This window comes from Macaca nemestrina, chromosome 17 (genome assembly GCF_043159975.1).
Source record: "Macaca nemestrina isolate mMacNem1 chromosome 17, mMacNem.hap1, whole genome shotgun sequence".
Classification (NCBI taxonomy): Eukaryota; Metazoa; Chordata; class Mammalia; order Primates; family Cercopithecidae; genus Macaca; species Macaca nemestrina.
The window spans coordinates 91,187,665-91,213,054 of NC_092141.1; the positions used below are offsets into that span (position 1 = coordinate 91,187,665).

The following is a 25,390-nucleotide window of genomic DNA, read 5'->3' on the forward strand; positions in this document are numbered from 1 at the left end:
TTTCAAAGAAAAAAAAAAAAGGAAGGAAATTCAGACTTAATGCCACTAAACTGTATACTTTAAAATGGTCAAGATAAGGCTGGGCACAGTCTTATGTCTGTAATCCCAGCACTTTGGGAGGCGGAGGCAGGTGGATCATCTGAGGTCAGGAGTTCGAGACCACCCTGGTCAACATGGAGAAAACCCGTCTCTACTAAAAATACAAAAATTAGCTGGGTGTGGTGGTACACGCCTATAATCCCAGCTACTCAGGAGGCTGAGGTAAGAGAACTGCTTGAACCTGGGAGGCAGAAGTTGCAGTGAGCTGAGATCGCGCCACTGCGCTCCAGCCTAGGTAACAGAGCCAGACTCCGTCTCAAAAAAAAAAAGAAAAAAAAAAAAAAAAGTCAAGTAGAAAAGAAAAGAAAAAGAAAAGAAATAAATGATAATAAATTTTATGTTATGTGTATTTTACCACAATTTAAAAATTCAGAGAAAAGGAATGAAATTCTGACACATGTTAAAATGTGGGCAAACTTTGAGGACATTATGCCAAGTGAAATAAGCAGGTCCCAAAAGGACAAATACTGCATGATTCCCATTTACAGGAGGTCCCCAGCCTGGTTGCATCCATAGAGGCAGCAAGTAGAATGGAGGTGGCCAGGGGCGGGCGGGGCTCGTGGGGAGCTGGCGGGGGTTGGCGGGGAGCTGGCGGGGGTTGGCGGGAGCTGGCGGGGGTCAGGGAGGCATTGGTGTGTACTGGGAAGATGGAAAGTTCTGGAGATGACAGTGGTGATGGTTTCACAACAATGTGAATGTGCCTAATGCCACTGCCACTGATCTGTACACTAAGAAATGGCTACAATGGCAAATTTTATGTTATGCATATCTTACTATAAACAGATGAATGCATACATACATAGAAACTACACAATTTCAAAAATAAAGGAAAGGCAAAAAACAAAACCGAAAAGACTGGTTAAGAAAAGCGACTGACAGCTATAGAAGCTACTCCCCGTCTGCTGCCTGGCCGACTTTCCTGTGGTCTGGCACCAGTGGGCCCCGGTCAGTACAGCCACGGCCGTCCCTGCCCTCACCCTCTGGGTGGAGCCAGGCACACACTCACCGGTCAATGGCAGCATCCTTCTCCTTGGCCGTGTCGGCCTGCCTCCACTCTGCCCTGCGGAGCTGTGCCTCGAGGGTCTCACAGTGGGCCTGCAGCTCCAGAACGCTGGCCTGCAGCTCCCGCAGCTGCTCCACGTGGGCTCCCTTCACCGCCACCAGCACCGCGTCCTTCTCCCTGGCCAGACGGTCGAGCTCCTCATGCCTGAAACAGTGAGCGTCCCATGGTGCTCATCCAGCCCCCAACACCCAGGCCCCAGACCCTCTTTGGAGGCATTCATTACCCTGCCTCGTGCACAGGTGCTGCAATATGTCTGCCTCAAGGCTTCGCAGCAACCACCCGGCCACCTGTTCCTCATTCCTCGCAGGCTAACATGGACCAAGGCCCCTGGCCTGCCCTCCAGAGCCCACAGCCCCCCGGAGAAGGACACCAAAAGGAGGTGCATAGAGTACAGTTTGACCCGACCAACCTGTGAAAGCAAAAAAAGGTAGATGCTCATTGCTTTGCATCCTGGCAGCCAGCCAGGTCTACTGAGCCACACCGCACCCAGCCTATTTATTTTCCAATTAGAGGCAAAGTCTTGCTGTGTTGCCCAGCCTGGCCTTGAACTCAAGCAATCCTCTCACCTCAGCATCCCAAGTAATTGGGCTTACAGGCCACACCACTTTGCCTGGCAAAAATATTTTACTTTAAAAATAATATGTTAGCAGCTGGGCACAGTGGCTCATGCCTGTAACCAAAGCACTTTGGGAGGCCGAGGTAGGTGGATAGCTTAAGCTCAGGAGTTGAAGACCATCAGCGTGGGCAATATGACAAAACACCCTCTATGAAAAATACAAAAATTGGCCTTTGTGGTGGCAGGCACCCATAGTCCCAGCTACTCAGGGGGCTGAGGTGGGAGGTACCACTGGAGTACGGGAGGTCGAGGCTGCAGTGAGCCGTGATGGTGCCACTGCGCTCCAGCCTGAGCGACACAGTGAGACCCTGTCTCAAAACAAACCACTGCGCTCCAACCTGAGTGACACAGCCTGGGTGACACAGTGAGACCCTGTCTCCAGCCTGAGTGACACAGCCTGGGTGACACAGTGAGACCCTGTCTCCAGCCTGGGTGACACAGTGAGACCCTGTCTCAAAACAAACCACATTAGCAAAAGGACTAAATAAATAAAAATTTTAAAAAAGATTTACGTGTTGGTTTCCTACCCTCTGAGCATATTAGGCTCTACTAAGTAGAGTGCTATCATCAGGTATATGTAACGTTATGGAAGCCATTTCAGTGAGTCTTTGATCTAACCCTACCGGGACTGAGAGAGTGAACAGCTCTGCTGACTGGTTTCAGGCCCCTTGGCAAGGCCAACCCCAGCTCTCTGCTTCCACCAAGTTGGAGAAGCTCATTCAATTATCAGCTGATGGATGATTTAAAATCATTCTTGGCCGGGCGCGGTGGCTCAAGCCTGTAATCCCAGCACTTTGGAAGGCCGAGGCGGGCGGATCACAAGGTCAGCAGATCGAGACCATGGTGAAACCCCGTCTCTACTAAAAATAGAAAAAAAAAAAAAAAAAAAAAAAATCATTCTTGGCTGGGCACAGTGGCTCATGCCTGTAATCCCAGCACTTTAGGGGGCCAAGGAGGGCAGATCGCTTGAGGTCAGCAGTTCGAGACCAGCCTGGCCAACATGGTGAAACCCAGTCTCCACTAAAAAAAATTCAAAAATTAGCCAGGCATGGTAGTGCATCCCTGTAATCCCAGCTATTCGGGAGGCTGAGGCAGGAAAATCGCTTAAACCTAGGCGGCAGGGGTTGCAGTGACCCGAGATCGCACCACTGCACTCCAGCCTGGGCAAAAGAGACTCTGTTTCAAAATAAATAAGTAGGCTGGGCACAGTGGCTCACGCCTATAATCCCAGCACTTTGGGAGGCTGAAGCAGGTGGATCATGAGATCAGGAGTTCAAGACCAGCCTGGCCAATATGGTGAAACCCCGTCCTACTAAAAATACAAAGAAATTAGCCGGGCGTGGTGGCACATGCCTGTAACCCCAGCTACTTGGGAGGCTGAGGCAGGAGAATTGCTTGAATCCAGGAGGCGGAGGTTGCAGTGAGCCGAGATCGTGCCACTGCACTCCAGCCTGGGTGACAGAGCGAGACTCCATCTCAAAATAAATACATACATACAAATAAAATAAAATACAAATAAAATAAAATAATTCTTGAGGGGAAGTCACCAGGTGGTCGTTGGCATATAACTTGGAAGTAGTTCAGAGCACGTGTGATGTTGCCATAAGAAGTGGCTCCAGTCCCGTCTGATCATGCATGTGAGGGTCAGGCTCTTGCGAACTGACTTGGGGGAAGCCCCACAGGTCTCAGTAGAAGGAGCCTTCCCAAGAACATTTTACATTTTACTTAACGATTACTGAATTTTATGGCATCTTGTATTGTTTTAGCACATGTATACCAATAATTACAAGAGTATCTTAATTAAAAGCCTTTCTGAACACTTGGAGCCTTGTGACCCCAGTAAATTTTATTTTTAGTTTATATGACCATATCTAGTATATACTATGTCATATAATTTATATGACTGTTTTGTTGTTACAGATGATTGACTTCAAATGCATTCAAACACAAAAAATATATTCGTATAAGATTCTGTGGGGAAGAGGGATGGAAATAGTTCAAGGGGAAAAAGGAATGATGTAAATTTTCTGATGGCTACAGCAAGCCTGGTTCAGGTAGTTTTCTGAAATCAGTGATAGTGGTGTTTTGTTTTTGTTTTTGAGATGCAGTCTGTCTCTTTAGTAGAGACTTCACTATGTTGGCCAGGCTGGTCTCGAACTCTTGACCTTAAGTGATCCACTTGCCTTGGCCTCCCAAAGCGCTGGAATTACAGGAGTGAGCCACCGGCCTTGTTAGTGGGTATTAAATCACTATGGTATTTAGATTAGAATTTCTTTTCTTTTTTTTTTTTTTGAGTCTCACTGTTACCTAAGCTGAAATGCACTGGTGTGAACTTGGCTCACTGCAACCTTGACCTCCTATGCTCAGGTGATCCTCCTGCCTCAGCCTCCCAAGTAGCTGGGACCACATAAGTGTACCACCACACCCAGCTAATTCTTAAAAAAATTATTTGTAGAGACGGGATCTCCCTATGTTGCCCAGGCTGGTCTCAAACTCCCGAGCTCAAGGGATTCTCCTGCCTCGGCCTCCGAAAGTGCTGCGATTACAAGTGTAAGCCACTGTGTCCCGCCTACATTAGAAACATTCTAACGTAGGAGTAGTTGGAGCTGAGAAATAAGGAAAATTATTTTAATTTTTAAAAATAAATATTTATTTTTTGAGACAGAATCTTGCTCTGTCACCTAGGCTGGAGTGCAGTGGCATGATTTCAGCTCACTGCAACCTCCGCCTCCCGGGTTCAAGCAGTTCTCATGCCTCATCCTCCCGAGTAGCTAGGATTACAGGCACACACCACTACGCCAGGCTAATTTTTGTATTTTTAGTAGAGACGGGGTTTCACCACGTTAACCAGAATGGTCTCCATCTCCTGACCTTGTGATACACCTGCCTTGGCCTCCCAAAGAGCTGGGATTACAGGCATAAGCCACTGCGCCCAACCTAAAAATAAATATTTTAAAGAGTGACTGAACAGTTTTATTTATTAATGCTAGAAATTACACTCATTTTCAACAATAGTTAACCCTTGAACAACAGGAGTTTGAACTGCAGGGATCCATTTATACAAGAATTATTTTCAATACATATATTGGAAAAATGTTTTTGGAGTTTTGTGACAATTTGAAAAAGTTCTTAGACTATGTACCCTAAAATATTGAAAAAGTTAAATTGTCATGAAACCATAAAATATATATACTAATTTTATCATTTACTACCATAAAATATACACAAATCTATTTTTAAAAGTTAAAATATATCAAAATGTATCAAAATGTACACACACAAACACTCACAGACCTCACACTGGGCTATTTGCAGTCCAGGAAAATGTAAACAAACAGAAGATGCACTATTAAACAACTGCACACAGTTAACTCAGTCTGAACCACATCGCGGTGGTCATTTCATAGCCACTGCATTTCCTGCTATTATGGCGAGCTCAAGTGTTTCCAGTATCTGCTTAAAACACCATGTGACACGGCCGGGCATGGTGGCACTTTGGGAGGCCAAGGCAGGCGGATCAACTGAGGTCGCGAGTTCGAGACCAGCCTGTCAAACATGGAGAAACCCCGTCTCTACTAAAAATACAAAAATTAGCCTGGCGTGGTGGTGCGCACCTGTAATCCCAGCTACTGGGGAGGCTGAGGCAGGATAATCACTTGAACTCAGGAGGCGAAGGTTGTAGTGAGCTGAGATCGTGCCACTGCATTCCAGCCTGGGTGATAAGAGCGAAACTCTATCTCAAAAAAAAAAAAAAAAAAACATGAGACACTAATCATCTCCATGTGAGCAGTCTGTCTCTCCAGTAAACTGCATATCCCAGTATAGAGTGACATGTCAAGGTTCTTCACACCCCAGTATAGAGCGACATCTCAAGGTTCTTCACACCCCGGTATAGAGCGACATCTCAAGGTTCTTCACATCCCAGTACAGAGCGACATCTCAAGGTTCTTCACACCCCAGTACAGAGCGACATCTCAAGGTTCTTCACACCCCAGTACAGAGCGACATCTCAAGGTTCTTCACACCCCAGTACAGAGCGACATCTCAAGGTTCTTCACACCCCAGTACAGAGCGACATCTCAAGGTTCTTCACACCCCAGTACAGAGCGACATCTCAAGGTTCTTCACACCCCAGTACAGAGCGACATCTCAAGGTTCTTCACACCCCAGGACAGAGCGACATCTCAAGGTTCTTCACACCCCAGGACAGAGCGACATCTCAAGGTTCTTCACACCCCAGGACAGAGCGACATCTCAAGGTTCTTCGCACCCCGGTACAGAGCGACATCTCAAGGTTCTTCACACCCCAGTACAGAGCGACATCTCAAGGTTCTTCACACCCCAGTACAGAGCGACATCTCAAGGTTCTTCACACCCCAGTACAGAGCGACATCTCAAGGTTCTTCACACCCCAGGACAGAGCGACATCTCAAGGTTCTTCACACCCCAGGACAGAGCGACATCTCAAGGTTCTTCACACCCCAGGACAGAGCGACATCTCAAGGTTCTTCACACCCCAGGACAGAGCGACATCTCAAGGTTCTTCGCACCCCGGTACAGAGCGACATCTCAAGGTTCTTCGCACCCCGGTACAGAGCGACATCTCAAGGTTCTTCGCACCCCGGTACAGAGCGACATCTCAAGGTTCTTCGCACCCCGGTACAGAGCGACATCTCAAGGTTCTTCGCACCCCGGTACAGAGCGACATCTCAAGGTTCTTCGCACCCCGGTACAGAGCGACATCTCAAGGTTCTTCGCACCCCGGTATAGAGCGACATCTCAAGGTTCTTCGCACCCCGGTATAGAGCGACATCTCAAGGTTCTTCACACCCCGGTATAGAGCGACATCTCAAGGTTCTTCACACCCCGGTATAGAGCGACATCTCAAGGTTCTTCACACCCCGGTACAGAGCGACATCTCAAGGTTCTTCGCACCCCGGTATAGAGCGACATCTCAAGGTTCTTCGCACCCCGGTATAGAGCGACATCTCAAGGTTCTTCGCATCCCAGTATAGAGCGACATCTCAAGGTTCTTACCTATTTCTCACTGTGTTTAGTAATACTGTAAACCTTCAATAACACCATGGGATCTATGCAAAGGGCCACCCGTGATGCTGGAAGTGAGCAGAGGAAAGTCATGCATTTACAAGACAGGTCTACAGCTGCTGGACGTTCTAAAACACATTAATCCAGTCTGTGTGTGGTGGCTCGCCCCTGTAATCCCAGCACTTTGGGAGGCCGAGGTGCCTGGACCACTTGAGGACAAGAGTTTGAGACCAGCCTGGCCAGCATGGCGAACTCCATCTCTGCTAAAAATACAAAAATTAGCCAGGTGTAGTGGTGCACATCTGTACTCCCAGCTACTTGGGAGGCTGAGGCACGAGGATCACTTGAACTCCGGAGGCGGAGGCTGCAGTGAGCTGAGACTGCATCACTGCACCATCTGCCTGGGCAGCAGAGAGGCTGTCTCCAAAAAAAGTTATTTTGATAATGGACAATGCCTCTTGCCACCCAGAACCCATGAGTTCAACAGCAAGGCGTCGACATCGTCTGCTTGCCCCCAGACACAACGCCTCTAATTTAGCCTTTTTCAGAGGCCATACGGAACTTAAGGCTCACCACACATGGCGCTCTTTGGAGAGGATGTCAACGCTGCGGCCGAAAACCCCACAGAGAGAACACCCTGAAAGCCTGGCAGGTTTCCACCACTGAAGCCATCGCTGCTATAGAAAAAGCCACGGAAGCCATCAAGCCCCAAATAATAAATTCCTGATGAAGAAAGCTGTGTCTAGATGTCGTGCCTGACTTCACAGGATGTCCAATGGTGCCGATCAAGCAAATCATGAGATCAATTGCAATATGGCCAAAAAAAAAAAAAACAAAAGGTCAGGGTGCGGGGTGAAGGATTTCACAGCATGGATCTTGGAGAAACCCCAGAGCTGACCCCACAGCAGAGGAATGAACGGGAGACAACTCAATGGGGACGAGTGTTTCCGAACCGGTGCCAGACGATGAGGAAACAGATGTAGAAGCAGTGCCAGAAAACAAATGACATCAGACAGACACTCCCGCAGAAGGGCTCCCACCACTCATGCCTGCCTTGATTTTTTACCACGTGGAACTGTCTATGACATGGGCACTGAGACTCAAGTGTGAAAGTGGGATTGGCACTGTATAGAAACCTTTTTAGAGAAAGGAAAAAGTAAAAAAGTCAGATGGAATTACAATGTATTTCTGTCAAGTTACACCAAGGGTGCCTGCCTCTGCTGCCCTCCCTTCCACCTCCTCTACCTCTGTCACTCCAGAGACAGCCCCTCCCCTGCCTCCTCCTCCTCAACCTCCTCAATGTGAAGATGATGAGGATGAAGAGCTATAAGATGATCCGCTTTGGCCAGTCAGGGTGGCTCAAGCCTGTAATCCCAGCACTTTGGGAGGCCCAGACGGGTGGATCATGAGGTCAGGAGATCGAGACCATCCTGGCTAACATGGTGAAACCCCGTCTCTACTAAAAAATACAAAAAACTACCCGGGCGAGGTGGCGGGCGCCTGTAGTCCCAGCTACTTGGGAGGCTGAGGCAGGAGAATGGCGTAAACCCGGGAGGCGGAGCTTGCAGTGAGCTGAGATCCGGCCACTGTACTCCAGCCCGGGCAACAGAGCGAGACTCCATCTCAAAAAAAAAAAAGATGATACGCTTCCACTTAACAAACAGTAAACAAATTTTCTAAGATTTCTTTTTAGACAGGGTCTCACTTTGTCACCCAGGCTAGAGTGCTGTGGCACCATCTTGGCTCACTGCAGGCTCGACCTCCCAGATTCAAGTGATCCTCCTGCCTCAACCCCCCTAGTAGCTGGACTACAGGTGTAAGCCATCACACCTGGCTAATTTTTTGTATTTTTTGTAGAGAAGGGGTTTTGCCATATTGCCTAGGCTGGTCTTGAACTCCCAAGCTGAAGCAAGCCACCTGCCTTGGCCTCCCAAAGTACCAGGATTAAAAGTGTGAGCCACAGTGCCCAACCAACTTCTACTTTTTTATTACTTTCTTTTTTCTTCTTTTTTTTTTTGAGACGGAGTCTCACTCTGTCACCCAGGCTGGAGTGCAGTGGCACGATCTCGGCTCAGTGAAACCTCCACCTCCCGAGTTCAAGTGATTCTCCTGCCTCAGCCTGCCAAGTAGCTGGGATTACAGGTGTGTACCACCATGCCCAGCTAATTTTATATTTTTAGTAGAGACGGGTTTCACCATGTTGACCAGGCTGGTCTCGAACTTCCGACATAAAGCGATCCATCTGCCTCAGCCTCCAAAGTGTGGGGATTACAGGCATGAGCCACTGTGCCTGGCCTCTTATGATTTTCTGTTTTTTTTCTTTTTTTTGAGATGGAGTCTCACTCTGTCACCCAGGCTGCAGTGCAGTGGCGTGCCATTTTGGGTCACTGCAATCTCCACCTCCTGGGTTCAAGCGATTCTCCTGCCTCGGTCTCCCTCGGATTACAGGCGTGCACCACCATGCCCGGCCAATTTTGTATTTTTCATAGAGACGGGGTTTCACCATGTTGGTCAGGCTGGTCTCGAACTCCTGACTTCAAGTGATCCCCCTGACTCGACCTCCCAAAGTGCTGTGAGACTTTCTTAATGACATTTTCTTTCCTCTAGCTAACATTACTTTAAGAATCAGCATAGAATACACATAACATGCCCAATGTGTGTTAATCAACTGTATTATCAGTAAGGCTTCTGGTCAACAGTAGGTTCTTAGTAGTTAAGTTTTTGGGGAGTGAAAAGTTATATGTGAATTTTTGACTGCATGGGGCTAGATGCTCCTAACCCCCTCATTGTTTAAGGAACAACTGTATTTCAAGTTATGATTTTAAAATACGCTAGGTGTAGACTTAAAAACACACGAAGAGAAACAGTGTCTGTCCAGCTTCATCATGGCCACAGTGCAGCTAAGCAAGCAGTCCTGCACCACTGCCATCTGCTCTGTGTCTGTTTGGGCTCAACCCTGCCTTGGTTTCCTCATCTAGGTATGAGAACCCTGATGGGTGCCCTCACAACGCGAGCCAGATGAGGGCACAACCCTCTCTCACCACCACCAGTAGGGTCTGCACAGCAGGCTGGAAAGTAGCTTCCCACTGCAGATCTGATTAGAAATAGCAAAGACAGTGTCCTTGAAGTTCTTCTCGATTTATACAAATTGCACTAATATCATGTCAATAAAAGATGCAAGAAAATTCACCTGAGTCACTGTCCATCACCCGTTGTGATTACACAGTATCTTCCTAAGCAGCCTATCTGTTTTTTATTTATAGTCACAACGTTTCTTCAGAAAAGAAAAAGGAAATGACCTGCGGGAGCTGACACAGAGGCTGCCCCTGTGCGGGTTCATGGGGTCCCACTGAAGGCCCCCAGGCCCAGGATCCTCCCAGCTGAACTCACTGACCTCCCCTACCAGACCCCATGGCCTGAGCTCCCCTCCTGAGCAAAGCTGCCCCACCCGGCCCTATCCCTCTCGGAGCCTGCCTGGCTCCATCCCGTCTTGACCTCACTGCCTTTCAGCTTGTAAGGTGGATTCTCCAACTGCTTCGCCAGGGCCACTGCCCCGGGACCACCGTGATGGCTGCTTTCTGGGCATCCCATGATACCCGGCAATGCCAGGCACACGGAGAACCTGCTGCTGCTCTGCCTGGGGTCACACGACCCACATTGAGTAACAAAAACCATTTCTTTTTTTTTTTTTTTTGAGATGGAGTCTCGCTCTGTTGCCCAGGCTGCAGTGCAGTGGCAGATCTCGGCTCACTGCAAGCTCTGCCTCCCGGGCTCACGCCATTCTCCTGCCTCAGCCTCCCGAGAAGCTGGGACTGCAGGCGCCCGCCACTACACCCGGCTAATTTTTTTTTTTTTGTATTTTTAGTAGAGACGGGGTTTCACCGTGTTAGCCAGGATGGTCTCGATCTCCCAACCTTGTGATCCACCTGCCTCGGCCTCTCAAAGTGCTGGGATTACAGGCGTGAGTCACCGCTCCTGGCCCAATAAAAACCATTTCAACAGGAAAAGGGCTCTTTAGAACTTGATGGTTATAGATCCAAGGGAAGAAAATTCTTTTCCCACAATAGTTTAAAAAATAAAGGTTACTGTATCACCAAAGTAGAATGGCTACAATCTAAAACCGATTAACTCGTTAGTAAGTAAAGCCTTGAAGTTTTAAAAGTTAACGTCTAACTTAGGTGTTAATTAATTTATTTTTTATTTTTTGATTTTTTGATAGGGAGTCTCACTCTGTCACCAGGCTGGAGTGCAGCGGCGTGGTCTTGGCTCACTGCAACCTCCACCTCCCGGGTTCAAGAGATTCCCTGCCTCAGCCTCCTGAGTAGCTGGGATTGCAGGCATGCACCACCATGCCCAGCTAATTTTTGTATTTTTAGTAGAGACGGGGTTTCACCACGTATGTTGGTCAGGCTGGTCTCGAATTCCTGACCTCAAGTGATCCACCCGCCTCGGCCTCCCAACATGCTGGGATTACAGGCCTGAGCCACCGTGCCTGGCCAGGTATTAAAAATTGTGTGTTTTGTCTTGCTTGTTTTGTTTTTGAGACAGGGTCTCATTCTGTGGCCCAGGCTGGAGTACAGTGGCACAATCATGGCTCACTGCAGCCTCAATCTCCTGGGCTCAGATGAGCTTCCCACTACACCTAGTCCAAGTTTTACATTTTACAGCACTAAGAAGTCTAAACACCACTGAAAAAGTCCAAAGCAGGGCATAAACAGAAATCCAAAACAAGGCTGAGTGTGGTGGCTCATGCCTATAATCACAGCATTTTGGGAGGCCAAGGAGGTGGGTGGGTCAGGCTAAGAGTTCAAGCCCAGCCTGGCCAACATGGTGAGACCCTGTCTCTACTAAAAATGCAAAAATTAGCCAGGCATGGTGGTGCACGCCTATAGTACCAGTTACTTGGGAGGCTCAGACACGAGAATTGTTTGAACCCGGGAGTTGGTGGGGAGGCTGCAGTGAGCCAAGATCATACCACAGCAATCCAGCCTGGGCACAGAGCAAGACTCTTCTCAAAAAATAAAAGAAAGAAAGAAAGAAGGCCGGGCGCGGTGGCTCAAGCCTGTAATCCCAGCACTTTGGGAGGCCAAGACGGGCGGATCACGAGGTCAGGAGTTCGAGACCATCCTGGCTAACACGGTGAAACCCCGTCTCTACTAAAAAATACAAAAAACTAGCCGGGCGAGGTGGCGGGCGCCTGTAGTCCCGGCTACTCGGGAGGCTGAGGCAGGAGAATGGCGTAAAAACCCGGGAGGCAGAGCTTGCAGTGAGCTGAGATCCGGCCACTGCACTCCAGCCTGGGCGACAGAGCGAGACTCCGTCTCAAAAAAAAAAAAAAAAAAAAAAAAAGAAAGAAAGAAAAAGAAAGAAAAGAAAAGAAGGAAGGAAGAAAGGAAAAGAAAGAAGAAAGAGAGAGAGAAAGAGAGAAGGAAGGTAGGAAGGAAGGAAGGAAGGAAGGAAGGAAGGAAGGAAGGAAGGAAGGAAGGAAGGAAGGAAGGAAGGAAGGAAGGAAGGAAGGAAAGGAAAGGAAAGGAAAGGAAAGGAAAGGAAAGAAAGAAAAGAAAAGAAAAGAAAAGAAAAGAAAAGAAAAGAAAAGAAAAGAAAAGAAAAGAAAAGAAAAGAAAAGAAAAGAAAAGAAAAGAAAAGAAAAGAAAGAGAAACAGAGAAATGCAAAGCAGCAGGCTCCCAGGCCCCAACACTGGAGTGGGACCCTCTGCTCCCTGGGCATCGGCACAGTGGTTCCACTTCCCTCCTCTCCTGGGAGCACTGACATGCAGCACGACGTTGGGAGGCGAAACACTCACTTCCTCTGAAATGTTTCCTCTTCCTTCTTCCTGGTTAGCTGCACAGAGTGAAGTTTATCCTCTAAGTCCTTTACCCTGAAAAGAAACAAATATTTGTGGAAGGAGCAAGTGAGATGAAAGCAAAGGCCAGCCTGGAATGAGCAGAAAAGGTAGAATCCCCCAGACTCTGGTCCCGGCCTGCAAGGCTGCCACAGAGCAGGCCTCAGGAGATGAAGGACTCGCGCACCGGGCGCAGTTCATGGCCTCCAGGTCCCGGAGCTCCGCGGCTCGACTCTGGAGCTTCCTCTCCAGCTCGGCGTTGGCGGCCTCTGCCCTCTGTAGACTCTCTGCAGCCTTTGCCCCGGCCTCCTTCAGAACCTCCAGCTCTTTGTGCAGTAGTTTAACCTTTGAATGATAAAAAAGAGTTCAAAATGAGGTGATAATGAGAAGACACTCAGGCATTAGGGGTACATATTGCCATTTTATCAGGATTGGGAGAAGAAAAATGAAAATTCAAGAAGCAAAGAAGCAGTAAAAGAGTGAGAATGTCCTAACACAACTCAAATGAGACTCAATGACTTTTTTTTTTTTTTTTTGAGACAGAGTCTCGCTCTGTTGCCCAGGCTGGAGTGCAATGGCGCGATCTCGGCTCACTACAACCTCCCCTTCCTGGTTTCAAGCAATTCTCCTGCCTTAGCCTCATGAGTAGCTAGGATTACAGGCACCCACCATCACACCCAGCTAACTTTTGTACTTTTAGTAGAGACGGGGTTTCCCCATGTTGGCCAGGCTGGTCTCGAACTCCTGACCTCAGGTGATCCACCTGCCTCAGCCTCCCAATGTGCTGGGATTACAGGTGTGAGCCACCGTGCCTGGCCTTCACTGACCCCCTGACAACACTCAGTACCCCACCAAAATCAGTCCATTAGGGTACCCTAATACCCTAATTGGTCCAAGCCCAACAGACCAATTTAACTGCACTTCATTTCTTAGCACATAATTTGCATGTTATTTAAACAAGGAAATTAAACACAAAGCCAGGGGTCTAGGAAGGGGCTCAGTGCTGAGCAAGCCACTCGAGTCCCAGCTGCACACTGAGCTCTTCGGTACCTTCCCAGGCCTGTTTCCCAGCCTGTAAGCCACGGGTGGTGACGATGGCTGCTGCACCCAAGTCAGCCGACATGAGGACCGGGCTGCACCCGGCCTGAGCTGCACCCGGCCTGGCAGGCGTTGAGACTTAGCTTTTGCTTTCCCTACTGATCTGCGTATTATGATGCCCACCACGGGCAGGTGTCCAGGGCTGTGACCGACTTACACAGCAGATGGGGGCGGAGGTGAACTGGCACCCAGTGCCCACCTTTGATGGGAGTGCCCACCCTGCCATGGGGCACAGGGCATCCACATGGCCCACCTGCTTGCCAGTCTGGAACTCCTGGGCCCAAGGGATCCTCTTGCCTTGGCCTCCCAACGTGCTGGGATTACAGGTGTGAGCTACCACACCTGACCAAGGAAAAACCAAAAAACCTTCAAGACCCAAGGGTGTCCCCAGTTACCTTGAGCTCCTGGGACAAGGCTGTGTTGCTCATGTTGTCAGTCTGCAGACGGAATTCGTGCTCCCTCTTCTGCATTTTCAATTCAAACTCCAGCAGCAGTTCCTGGAACAAATAGGTTTCATGGTGAAAGAACAGTGGGAACCCAGCAAAGACCCCCACCCATGTCCTGGGAGGTGGGATCCAGAGGTGAGCAGGACACGGTGGTCAACAGAGAAGGACCACACACACTGCCGAGGAGAGAAGCTGGGGTCAGTGACACCGGTAACGGCACTCTGGGAGGCCGAGGCGGGAGGATCGCTTGAGCCCAGGAATTCAAGATCAGCCCGGGCAACATAGTGAGGCCCTGTCACCACAGAAAAAAAAAAAAGAAAAGAAAAATCCTTATCTCCATTGAGTCGATTCTACCTCTGACAATAACAAACACCAAGATCTTCCAAAACAAGAGACAAGAAATCAGAATAAGGGAAACCATGAAACTGACAAGCATGTAAGACCCCAGTTTAGTAACTAAAAGGCTGAGATGCCAGCAGCAGAACAGAGCTTCCCAACAACTGGTGCCAGCATCCCAGAGCTCACACAGGATCAGACTGCCCAGAACCACACTAGATGCGTGCCGCCCAAATTTCCGCTAGTAACCAAAGCTGCTATGTTAAAACATCATGTTTCCTTCCTTCCAGAGACAAGGCTACTATCTGGACATGATAAAAAATCCATGTTCCCAACATCTGAGATGGCTCTCCCTGAATGAGCCCTGCTGAGTCTGAGAAATTTGGCGTGGACGGCCTGGGAAGTCAGCCAGAGTCACGGCCCAACCAGAAACCCTGACAAGAATGGCGGTGCCCCGCCAACTACAACCAGCCTCAAATCGCCACTGTTCCCAAATGCTGCCGAGAGCCCCTCACCTGCTGGGCAGGACCACCCACAGCTGGATTCTCCTCAAACTCCTTCTTTGGAAGTGACTTTGGAGCCACTTGAGGGAGCCTCATTACTTAGAAAAGTCACCACTGGTCTCTGCTTGACCACAGATTTTAGATGCTGGCTTCATGCCTAATGAACTCTGGGCGTTCTCAAACTCACCTACAATTGACAAAGCTCTTTGGTCTCTGAGAATTCCAAGAGAAAGTCCTCTGCAGGCCATTTCAGAAGCAGCCTCAGGGACCTGTGAACAAGGGGAGTGAGCTCAGCACTTCCGGGGACAAGTGGACAGTCCACACGAGGGCCCATCATGACGTGAGCGTGGCCTCCTTCTCTAGTGACCTGACTGTGGCAAATTCTCAACAACACACTGGCCTATCCTACCATGACCAAGCTCCCAACATCCGACAGGACCAGAGAGGGGACCCTGTCACACCTCCACAAAGCCCTTCATCACTGCTGCACCTGCACAGACGCAGCCCCTCATGACATCTCCACAGACACAGCCTAGCCTCTAGTAACACTTGCACCTACCTGCATAGACACAGCCACTTATTACACCTGCACCTGCATAAATGCAGCCCCTCATCACACCTGCACTTTCATAGAAGAAGCCCCTATGACACTGCAGAGACGCAGCCCCTCGTGACTCCTGCACCTGCAGAGATGCAGACCCTCGTGACTCCTGCAGATGCAGCCCCTCATGACACCTGCAGAGACGCAGCCCCTCATGACTCCTGCACCTGCAGAGACGCAGCCCCTCGTGACTCCTGCACCTGCAGAGACGCAGCCCCTCGTGACTCCTGCAGATGCAGCCCCTCATGACACCTGCAGAGACGCAGCCCCTCGTGACTCCTGCACCTGCAGAGACGCAGCCCCTCGTGACTCCTGCACCTGCAGAGATGCAGACCCTTGTGACTCCTGCAGACGCAGCCCCTCATGACACCTGCACCTGCAGAGACGCAGCCCCTTGTGACTCCTGAACCTGCAGAGACGCAGCCCCTCGTGACTCCTGCACCTGCAGAGACGCAGACCCTTGTGACTCCTACAGACGCAGCCCCTCATGACACCTGCAGAGACGCAGCCCCTCATGACACCTGCACCTGCAGAGACGCAGCCCCTCCTGACACCTGCACCTGCACAGACACAGCCCCATGTCATATACCTGCACCTGTACAGGCACAGTCCCTCATCACACGTATACCTGCAGAGACGCAGCCCCTTGTCACATATGCACACAGTAGCAGCATCTCTGACTGTGGTCTCTGGATATAAATCTATAGGATGTCTTTCGACAAAACCCCAGCACAGCTCGGTCTCTTGGAGGTGTAGGCTGAGTTTCAAGAACCCTGAGGAGAAATTCGGTGACTGCCATTTGTCAGTTGAAGCATTTTAAACTTACCATAATTGAATTCCAAATTCTTTTCTACAGTAAAAATTCATGTTTTTAAAATTATACTTTTCTAAAAATCAATTTAAAAGTTTCATCATTTCTGAGGTGTGCTGGTTAATTCCATGAGTCAAACAACTAGGCTACAGGCTGCCCAGATAGCTGGTAAAAAATTATTTCTGGGAGTGTCTGCAAGGGTGTTTCCAGAAGAGACTAGCATTGTAATTCACAGACGAAGTAAAGATGATCTGCCCTCCTAGCGTGGACGGGTGTCATCCAATCCACTGAGGGCCTGAACAGAACGAAATGCAATGAAGGGTGAACTTGTTCTCTCTGCTTGAGCTGAGACATTCGCCTTCTCCTGCCTTGGACACTGGGCTCCTGTATCTTGAGCCTTCAGAACTGGACCAGGACTCACATCAGTGGCTCCCTGGTGCTCAGGCCTTTACACCTGGGCTGAATTACACCACCAGCTTCCCAGGTTCTCCAGCTTGCAGATGGCAAACTGTGGGAGTTCATGGCCTCCATAACTGCATGAATGAATTCCTACGATTTATCTCCTATTGCCTGTTTCCCTGGAGAACCCTGACTAATCTGTGAGGAAAGGAAACAAGGAAGCACCGTGGAGGTGGCTGCATGCAGACAGCCCATCCTGTTTCCCTGCAGACCGTCTCAGAGTGGCGTCTGCCCCGATGGCGCCATTGTACTCCAAGGAGAATGCAGGCAATGAACCGAATGGTTGTCTCTTCCTCAGCCCTACATGACTTCAGCTTCCCAGTGGGCAGGCGGGGAAAGCACCCAGGAAGGGGCTGACCCAGAGGCTCTACCTGTCTCTGTAGAGCAAGCTCACCATCGAGCTTCTCAAGGTTTCTCTCCAGCCTGCATTTCAGATTTTCATATTGTTCCCGGTGGTGGTCGATCTCACCATTCTTGTCACTGTGGTAATAAAACAGCATTAAGCAAAGCCACACCAAATATTCAGCAAAGGTAATATATTTTCAAGGTGTACTTGACACATGAAAGTTGGTGCTTTGCTTTTACGAAGGGGTGGTTTCAGTAGGACCCACAGGGTAGCAGAACTTCCAGCCCCACCTGGACCAGCATGCTACACCAATCTATAAAAGAGGAAATTAAATAGGGCCCAAAGTCTCACAACATAAAATCCAAAATGTCCAGGATACAATAAAAAAAAAAAAAACTGACAACCAAAAACCAGAAAGATCTGACCGGTGCGGTGGTTCATGCCTGTAATCCCAGCACTTTGGGAGTCCAAGGTGGGCAGATCACAAGGTCAGGAGATCGAGACCATCCTGGCTAACAAGGTAAAACCCCATCTCTACCTAAAATACAAAAAAATTAGCCAGGTGTGGCAGCAGGCGCCTGTAGTCCCAGCTACTAGGGAGGCTGAGGCAGGAGAATGGCGTAAACCCAGGAGGCGGCGCTTGCAGTGAGCCAAGATAGCGCCACTGCACTCCAGCCTGGGAGACAGAGCAAGACTCCGTCTCAAAAAAAAAAAAAAAGAAAGATCTGCGCTTGAAAGAGAAAAGACAATAGGTGATGCCAACACGAAGATGACACAGACGCTGGAATTCTTCAACAAGGATGCTATAGCAGTCGTTATAAAAGCACTTCAAGTAATCGAATAAAGCAAACGGAAAAACAAATCTCAGCAAAGAAAAAGCTATAGCAGGCTGGGTGTGGTGGGTCGTGCCTATAATCCCAGCACTTTGGGAGGCTGAGGTGGGTGGATCACTTGAGGTCAGGAGTTCGAGACTAGCCTGGCCAACATGGTGAAACCCCGTCTCTACTAAAAATACAAAAATTAGCCGGGCGTGGTGGCGCACACCTGTAATCACAGCTCCTCCGGAGGCTGAGGCAGGAGAATCCTTTGAACCCCGGAGGCAGAGGCTGCAGTGAGCCGAGATCACGCCACTGCACTCCAGCCTGGGTGACACAGTGAGACTCTGTCTCAAAAAAACAAGAGTGTGAGACTGAGAAAGTACCTGAACATGGCTGAAAACATCCCACACTTGGAGAGAAGAATGAGCAAAAGACTTGAAGAGACACCTCACAACATAATGTAAAGCACTTTTAAAAGGATGCTCTAAACACTCTGGAAAACAGCTATGAGAAAGTCAGCACCCACACGGGAGGGCAAAGCTGTCCAAGCATCGCATGCGCCTGCATGGACTCTGCGTCTGGACAAGGTGCAGCCTGAGCGCCAGCCTTCATGCTGGGGACGGGAGCTTCTAGACACTCTCCCTCCATTCAGGGAGAAGCTGACTTCCAGCTCAACTCTCTAGCTCTTTCCCTGGACCCTGGGAAGGTGGCACGTGGGTGTGTGCCACGTTACCAAGCAGTGCTGCTTGGGTCAAACGACTGTGGACTGGCACTTTCTATCCACGCTGTTTATCCATACAGGGAGATGCGATAAAGGAGCCATAAATACTGTAGGCTTCCTAGAAGACAGTGACTCTCATTGGGGTACATCTGTTGCGGGGCCACAGACGTGATCCCTGTGGGCTGCTACAGGAGATACTGGCTGCGGAATACTGGGTGGGCCTTCTGAGCCAGAGTGGCACCGCACCTACCAACGTGGGTCTCCTCTCCTTGCACCTGACCTGCCGCAGAAGGTCTCTCTGCTGCACAGGAGCACCTGGCGTGGTCCTGTTGGCCTGCTCACACCCATCTGAGACCCTTCTGAGCAAACAGGCCCAGCATACACAACAGAGGGTAGACGGTCAGTCAAAAGGGTGCGGCAGAACCCAGCACACTGACACAAAGAACAGACGCCACAAATCAATCAGGAAGTGCTGGATGCACATTTTGGAGCGGTGTGCGCAGGCGGCTCTCTTTAGGGCCTGGAGATGACACAACAGATGGTCCGTGGCGGCTTTTACTTTCCCATTCCACCACAGCGTCTTCTCTGAGAAATGACTTTCTATGATAAGAACAGTTTACTCCTGTGGCTTTAAAAAGTACTTTAAAAAGCTGCTTATGGCCAGGTGCGGTGGCTCATGTCTATAATCCCAGCACTTTAGGAGGCTGAAGCCAGTGGATCACCTGAGGTCAGGAGTTCAAGACCAGCCTGGGCAACATGGCAAAACTCCATCTCTACTAAAAATACAGGAAAAAAAAAAATAGCCAGGCGTGGTGGTGGGCACCTATAGTCCCAGCTACTCCGGAGGCTGAGGCGGGAGAACCACTTGAACCTGGGAGACGGAGCGTGCAGTGAGCCGAGATCCCGCCACTGCACTCCAGCCTGGGCAACAGAGTGAAACTCCATCTCAAAATAAAAAAAAAAATGCTGCTTACATTAAAAGAATACGTAAAACATTAAAAAAAAAAGTATCTAGGCTCCTGTTAAGTGCAAACAGAGCGTACAGCCAGCTCTCCTGACATCTGCACACACGCATTACACAGGAAGGGCCTCTAACTGCTAACGTGCTATGATGAACCTGCGGTGCTTCCGAAGTGGGGGATGGAAGATCTTGTCAGAGAAGCCTGTCCTCCTTCCTTCCCTCCTGTCTCCCCAAACTCTCCACAGCGCGGCTGGCTGAGTGGCGCTGAGGGGACCCCGGGCATGTGGGTAATTCCAGGGGCCCCACCGCAGGCCCCACGACAAAGGCTGTAGGTTTTTATGTCGACTTTGCCTTAAGTCAGCTCATTTAGTTTTGAAATTACTACAGACTTCATATTAAAATCATTATAAATTCAAATACGTGTTAATATAGATTTGTAATTAATGAAATAAATTCCAAATATTTAAACCAATCTCCATTAATTTCAGAGTTATATCAGAGCCCAGAAAAAGACAGGGCATTCCTGGATCCACACACATTCACTCAACAAACACACGTTCAGAAGCCACGAGACACTCGGCCACTCAGACAGACCAGCTCCCGTGGCCCGGAATCAGCAGCGGGAGGAGGGGCAGTGAGAGTGGGCAGTGCTCGGGCAGCACGGTGGAGCAGGGGGCGTGTGGGGGCCTCCGCCAGGTGCTGCGGGGGAGGGCTCGTCGGTCGGTGGCTCACCTGTGGACGCGCTCCAGCTCCAGGCGATGCTCCTGCCACACCAGCTGCTGCTGCTGCTGCAGCTCCTCCACCTTCCTGGCCTCTCTGGCTAGCGCCTGCCTCAGCTTAGCTGCCTCTATCTTGAGCTCGCTCACCTCTGACCGCCTGGCCTCCTCCCACTCCCTGGCCCGGGCGAAGGCAGCTTCATAGCGCTCCAGCTCGAGGTCCCGCTCCTCCAGCACCTGAAGGTTGTAGACAAAGTCCTCCTGCAGGCACCGCAGTTTCCCCTGTGCCTCCTCCAGCTGGCTCCGTGTGTCCTGCAGAGCCGCCTCCTGCAGCTGGCTGCGGTGGGCCTGCAACGCCCTCCACTCCTCCTCCTTGCGAAGCAGCAGCTCATTCAGGGCCGGCTCTGAGTCCAGTGGCAGCATGGTGGCCACTGCAGTAAAGAGAAAGCAGGTTCAGGGTGCACCGTGAGGGGCCCTAATTTTCCTTCCACAGTACCCACCTCACATTCCCTATCAACAGTTACCATGGCCGGGCGCAGCGGCTCACATCTGTAATCCCAGCCCTTTGGGAGGCCGAGGCAGGCGGATCACCTGAGGTCAGGAGTTCAAGAACAGCCTGGCCAACATGGCAAAAACCTGTCTCTACTAAAAATACAAAAATTAGGCCGAGCATGGTGGCTCATGCCTGTAATCCCAGCACTTTGGGAGGTCAAGGTGGGTGGATCACTTGAGGTCAGAAGATCGAGACCAGCCTGGCTAACATGGTGAAATCCCATCTCTACTAAAAATATAAAAAATTAGTCTGGTTTGGTGGCACGTGCCTGTAGTCCCAGCTACTCGGGAGGCTGAGGCAGGAGTATCGCTTGAACCCAGGAGGCGGAGGTTGCACTCCAGTCTGGGTGACAGAGCAAGACTCTCTCTCAAAAAAAAAAAAAAAAAAAAAAAGGCCAGTCGCGGTGCCTCACTCCTGTAATCCCAGCCCTTTGGGAGGCTGAGGTGGGCGGATCACCTGAGGTCAGGAGTTTGAGACCAGCCTGGCCAACACAGTGAAACCCCGTCTCTACTAAAAATATAAAATTTAGCCTGGCGTGGTGGCGCATGCCTGTGATCTCAGCTACTGGGGAGGCTGAGGCAGGAGGATCACTTGAACCCGGGAGGCAGAGGCTGCAGTGAGCAGAGATTGCGCCGCTGCACTCCAGCCTGGCGACAGTAAGACTCTTTTCTCCAAAAATTAAAAATTAAATTAAAAAAAGAAATCCAGAGGAAGTAGAGGAAGGAAAGATGGGAAACACGGTTTGTCCAGCTACAAGAGCTAGGTTCTATAAAATAGCTTCAACGCAGCACCCTGTCCATTTCACGGCTGAGAAAACTAAGGCTGCTAAGTGGCTACGCGAGGACTGACACCGGGTCAGTCCCTCAGAACCAACGCCCCTTCCCACCTAACGCCCTGCTCCTGAAAGATCCACCACCTGATACGGTTTGGATATTTATCCCTGCCCAAATCTCGTGTGGAACTGTAATTCCCAGCGTGGGAGCTGGAGCCTGGAGGGAGGTGTTTGCGCCGTGCGGGCGGACCCCTCTGTAATCCCCAGCGTGGGAGCTGGAGCCTGGAGGGAGGTGTTTGCGCCGTGCGGGCGGACCCCTCGTGGCGCCGTCTTCGTGACAGTGAGTTCTGGGGAGATCTTGTCATTTCCAAGTGCCTGGTGATAATGAGTTCCGGTGAGATGTGGCGTCTCTCCGCCACTCACACTCCCTCTCTTGCTTCTGCCTGCTCCCCCTTTACCTTCCGCCATGAGTGAAAGTTTCCTGAGGCCTGCCCAGAAGCTGGTGCCAACGCTATGCTTCCTGTACAGCCGGGAGAACCGTGAGCCAATTAAATCTTCTTTCTTTATAAGTTACCCAGCGTCAGGTATTTCTTTCTAGCAATGTAAGAACGGTTTAATATACCATCCAAGAGTACATTCCTTTGTTGTTTTTTTTTTTTTTTTTTGAGACAGAGTCTCGCTCTGTGGCCCAGGCTGGAGTGCAGTGGCCGGATCTCAGCTCACTGCAAGCTCCGCCTCCCGGGTTTAGGCCATTCTCCTGCCTCAGCCTCCCGAGTAGCTGGTACTACAGGCGCCCGCCACCTCGCCCGGCTAGTTTTTTGTATTTTTTAGTAGAGACGGGGTTTCACCGTGTTAGCCAGGATGGTCTCGATCTCCTGAACTCGTGATCCGCCTGCCTCGGCCTCCCAAAGTGCTGGGATGACAGGCTTGAGCCACCGCGCCCGGCCTCCTTTGTTCTTTTATTTTGTTCATCATGGACTGATATTTTGGTAAAACCATAAAAATAAAGTGCTAGAAAAAATAAAATTTAAAAACAAAGATCACAAAAACCAACAAGCTGGGCACAGTAGCTGTTGCCTGTAATCCCAACACTTTCAGAGGCTGAGGTGGGCGGGTCACTCGAACTCAGGAGTTCCACGCCACAGTGAGTGGTCTATTAAAAAAAAAAGTTTCTTCTGGCTGGTCCTAGCTGCCCCCAACCCTCTAGAGGTCCAAGCATGAGCTCAATTTGGACACAGAAATCCCCCACAGTTCTTCTCTGGTGTCCACACAGGGGCACTACATGGCCTAAAAGGGCCACACCCAGTTGGGGGACAAGCACAAACTTCCGGCCTGGTGGCACATGGCCCGGGAGCTGCTGCCAGAGCAGAAAGAAGCCCCAGCCTGTCTTGGGTACCTTTGCCCCTCGGGCCACAGCAGAGGTTGTACAAAGTCCCAACTCCCAGAGGGAGCGGGTACAACGGCACAGCCAGGCTGAGCACCAGCCGTGACAAAGCACAAGGAGGAGGTGGGTAACAAAGCACAAGGGGCTGCAAGACCCGTGGGCCCCTCCAGAAAGGGCTCGTCAGCAGGGCACACCCACTGGCGGCACGAGGGCCCCCTGGGGATCCTGAGACGGCACTTCTCTGACGAGGCTCTGGAGCAAAGATGGCCTTCATCCCACACGCTTCCCGCGATGCAGCCCCCTGCCCAGCCCCGCCCAACACCCTGGGCCCATCACGCCACCTGGACCACCTCGGCCTGGCTCCTCCAAGCTGCGCGTGCCCACCCATTGCCCGAACTAATGGGGTCCCTACCGACCATCTCAGTGCTCTCCCACACTCCTGCTCCTCGTCTCCCTCGGCTCCTACAGTGTCCCTACCGTCCACCCCTCTCGCTGTCTCCCACCCTGTGCCCACACCTCGGCCACCACAGTGTCTTACCGAAAAAGACCTCAACTGGCCTCTTGTGCACTCCCACTTTCTTGGCTGCCAAAGGAATCTTTTCAAAAATGCTTAACCAGGTTTCCCATTCCACTGAGGACACCTGGACCCCAGACTCCTTCCTGCCACTGCCACGCGCCCCCAGAGCCTGGGATGTGTGGCAGGTGCCCTCTGCCTACAAAGTTCCTCCTAACCACAGGGCAGGCTCCTCCTGCCACTGGGACCTCAACCTGAATATCACTGCAGGGAAGCTCTCCTAACTGCCATCTCATGTTGGCACAACGCCATCGCCCCAGTGTCAGGTGTAGTGAGTCCCGCCGTCTGGCACAGTCTTGGCGACAGAAACATTTTGTACATAGAGGCCATGCACACACCTGTGCACACACAGGGAAAGAATCGGAATATCAGCAAATACACATTAAATGATGGAACATCACTGTGATCTCTGATGACTCAGAACCCTTCACACAGTGCCTGTGAGTCCTGACCACCGTTCTCTGCAGAGCCTGAGATCTGCGAGGCCTACGGGCCTCTTCTCTGAGGACTGCCTGTGGCTCCCGTCCGGTACCAGGCGCCCTGCCACTGGGCTTGCCTCTAACTCATCGATCACAGCCACCCATGGGGGTTGCTCTTCTGAGAATCTGATCACGTGACCTTATCTGGCCTCAAATCTGCCCACGACTCCTGACCATTTTCAAAATAAAGTTCGATCTCCTTGGCACAGTGTATGAAGACATACCGAGGACGGGGCCCAGCCTGCGTGGCTTCAGCTGCTCCCTGCAGGCCCAGAGCAGCCTTTATCTGCCAGTTTCTGCACACGTGCTACTCCAGGCCCCCAGACCCCTCTCCCCACATTGGGTGAGGTTCCTTCCCACCAGGGCTCAGGACTCAGCAGGTCACCCGCTTCTCAAAAGCTTCAGGCAGCCAGGACAGGCAGATGGCACGCGCCACCCCTCCATGTGAGAGGGGTGCTGCCCGGCCTCTGTGTTCTGCACAGAAGAGCAGCCTGATAAATCCACACAGCAAGTGACTCGCTGCAGCACCCAGGGAGCGCCCAGCTTCTCCAGCGCCTTATCCATCACACTCAGGACCCACGAGAAGCTCCACACACCAAGGGCCTGTAAGTCAGCTGGGCTTGGCACGCCTTTCCTTCTGACCTCATCACAGAACGGCCTGCCCTGCTTCCGTACAAATCCCATCTCTGGATGATCCCCAAAGCCTCAAGGCGGAGATTAATTGGCTTTCAAAAGCACGGGTTCAGCGTCTGGACGCAATCTGCCTGTCGGCCAGCAGGCGTCACTAGCAAGCACCTGGTTTCAAGAAGGACCACATGAAGCTTCCGGGTTGGGGAGCGGCAGGAGAAGCCTCCGGGGAGGGGAGGGCCCCACTGCCAAGCAGGCACCCCCTTCCAGGAGAACCTCCCAGCAGGGGCTGGCACAGCACCGGGGGCGTCCCGTCACTTAGATTTTCTCATTTAAAATACTGAGCTGATCTAACGGTGATGTTGTAGGTCTACCTGTTGTGGTATGATGACGCATCATGGTTTTCTTGCAGTTCCTGGCTCATAACTCTCCCTCGTCACAGTCTTTTGTTACAACGTTGGGCGTGTCAGGCCTCAGGACACAGAATCCTCCCAGGTCTCCACTCTCACCTGACCTTC

At 50.8% G+C, this 25,390-nt stretch overlaps 1 protein-coding gene across 13 annotated transcripts in view; it reads right to left on the minus strand.

Moving 5' to 3' along the window:
• LOC105469334 (coiled-coil domain-containing protein 57) overlaps positions 1–25,390 on the minus strand; it is a 129,338-nt gene that overhangs the window by 95,998 nt on the left and 7,950 nt on the right. For 11 of the 13 annotated variants that reach the window (XM_071081871.1, XM_071081860.1, XM_071081857.1 and 8 more), the window contains 6 exons: positions 20,500–20,914; positions 17,293–17,401; positions 14,161–14,262; positions 12,855–13,012; positions 12,629–12,703; positions 1,106–1,306 (listed from right to left, as the gene is read on the minus strand). In XM_071081871.1, coding sequence (XP_070937972.1) covers positions 1,106–1,306; positions 12,629–12,703; positions 12,855–13,012; positions 14,161–14,262; positions 17,293–17,401; positions 20,500–20,906 — 1,052 coding nt within the window. In that variant the 5' untranslated portion in view covers positions 20,907–20,914. Of the gene's footprint in view, positions 1–1,105; positions 1,307–12,628; positions 12,704–12,854; positions 13,013–14,160; positions 14,263–17,292; positions 17,402–20,499; positions 20,915–25,390 lie in introns of those variants that run through there. The other 2 variants (XM_071081869.1, XM_071081867.1) reach the window with 2 other exon arrangements.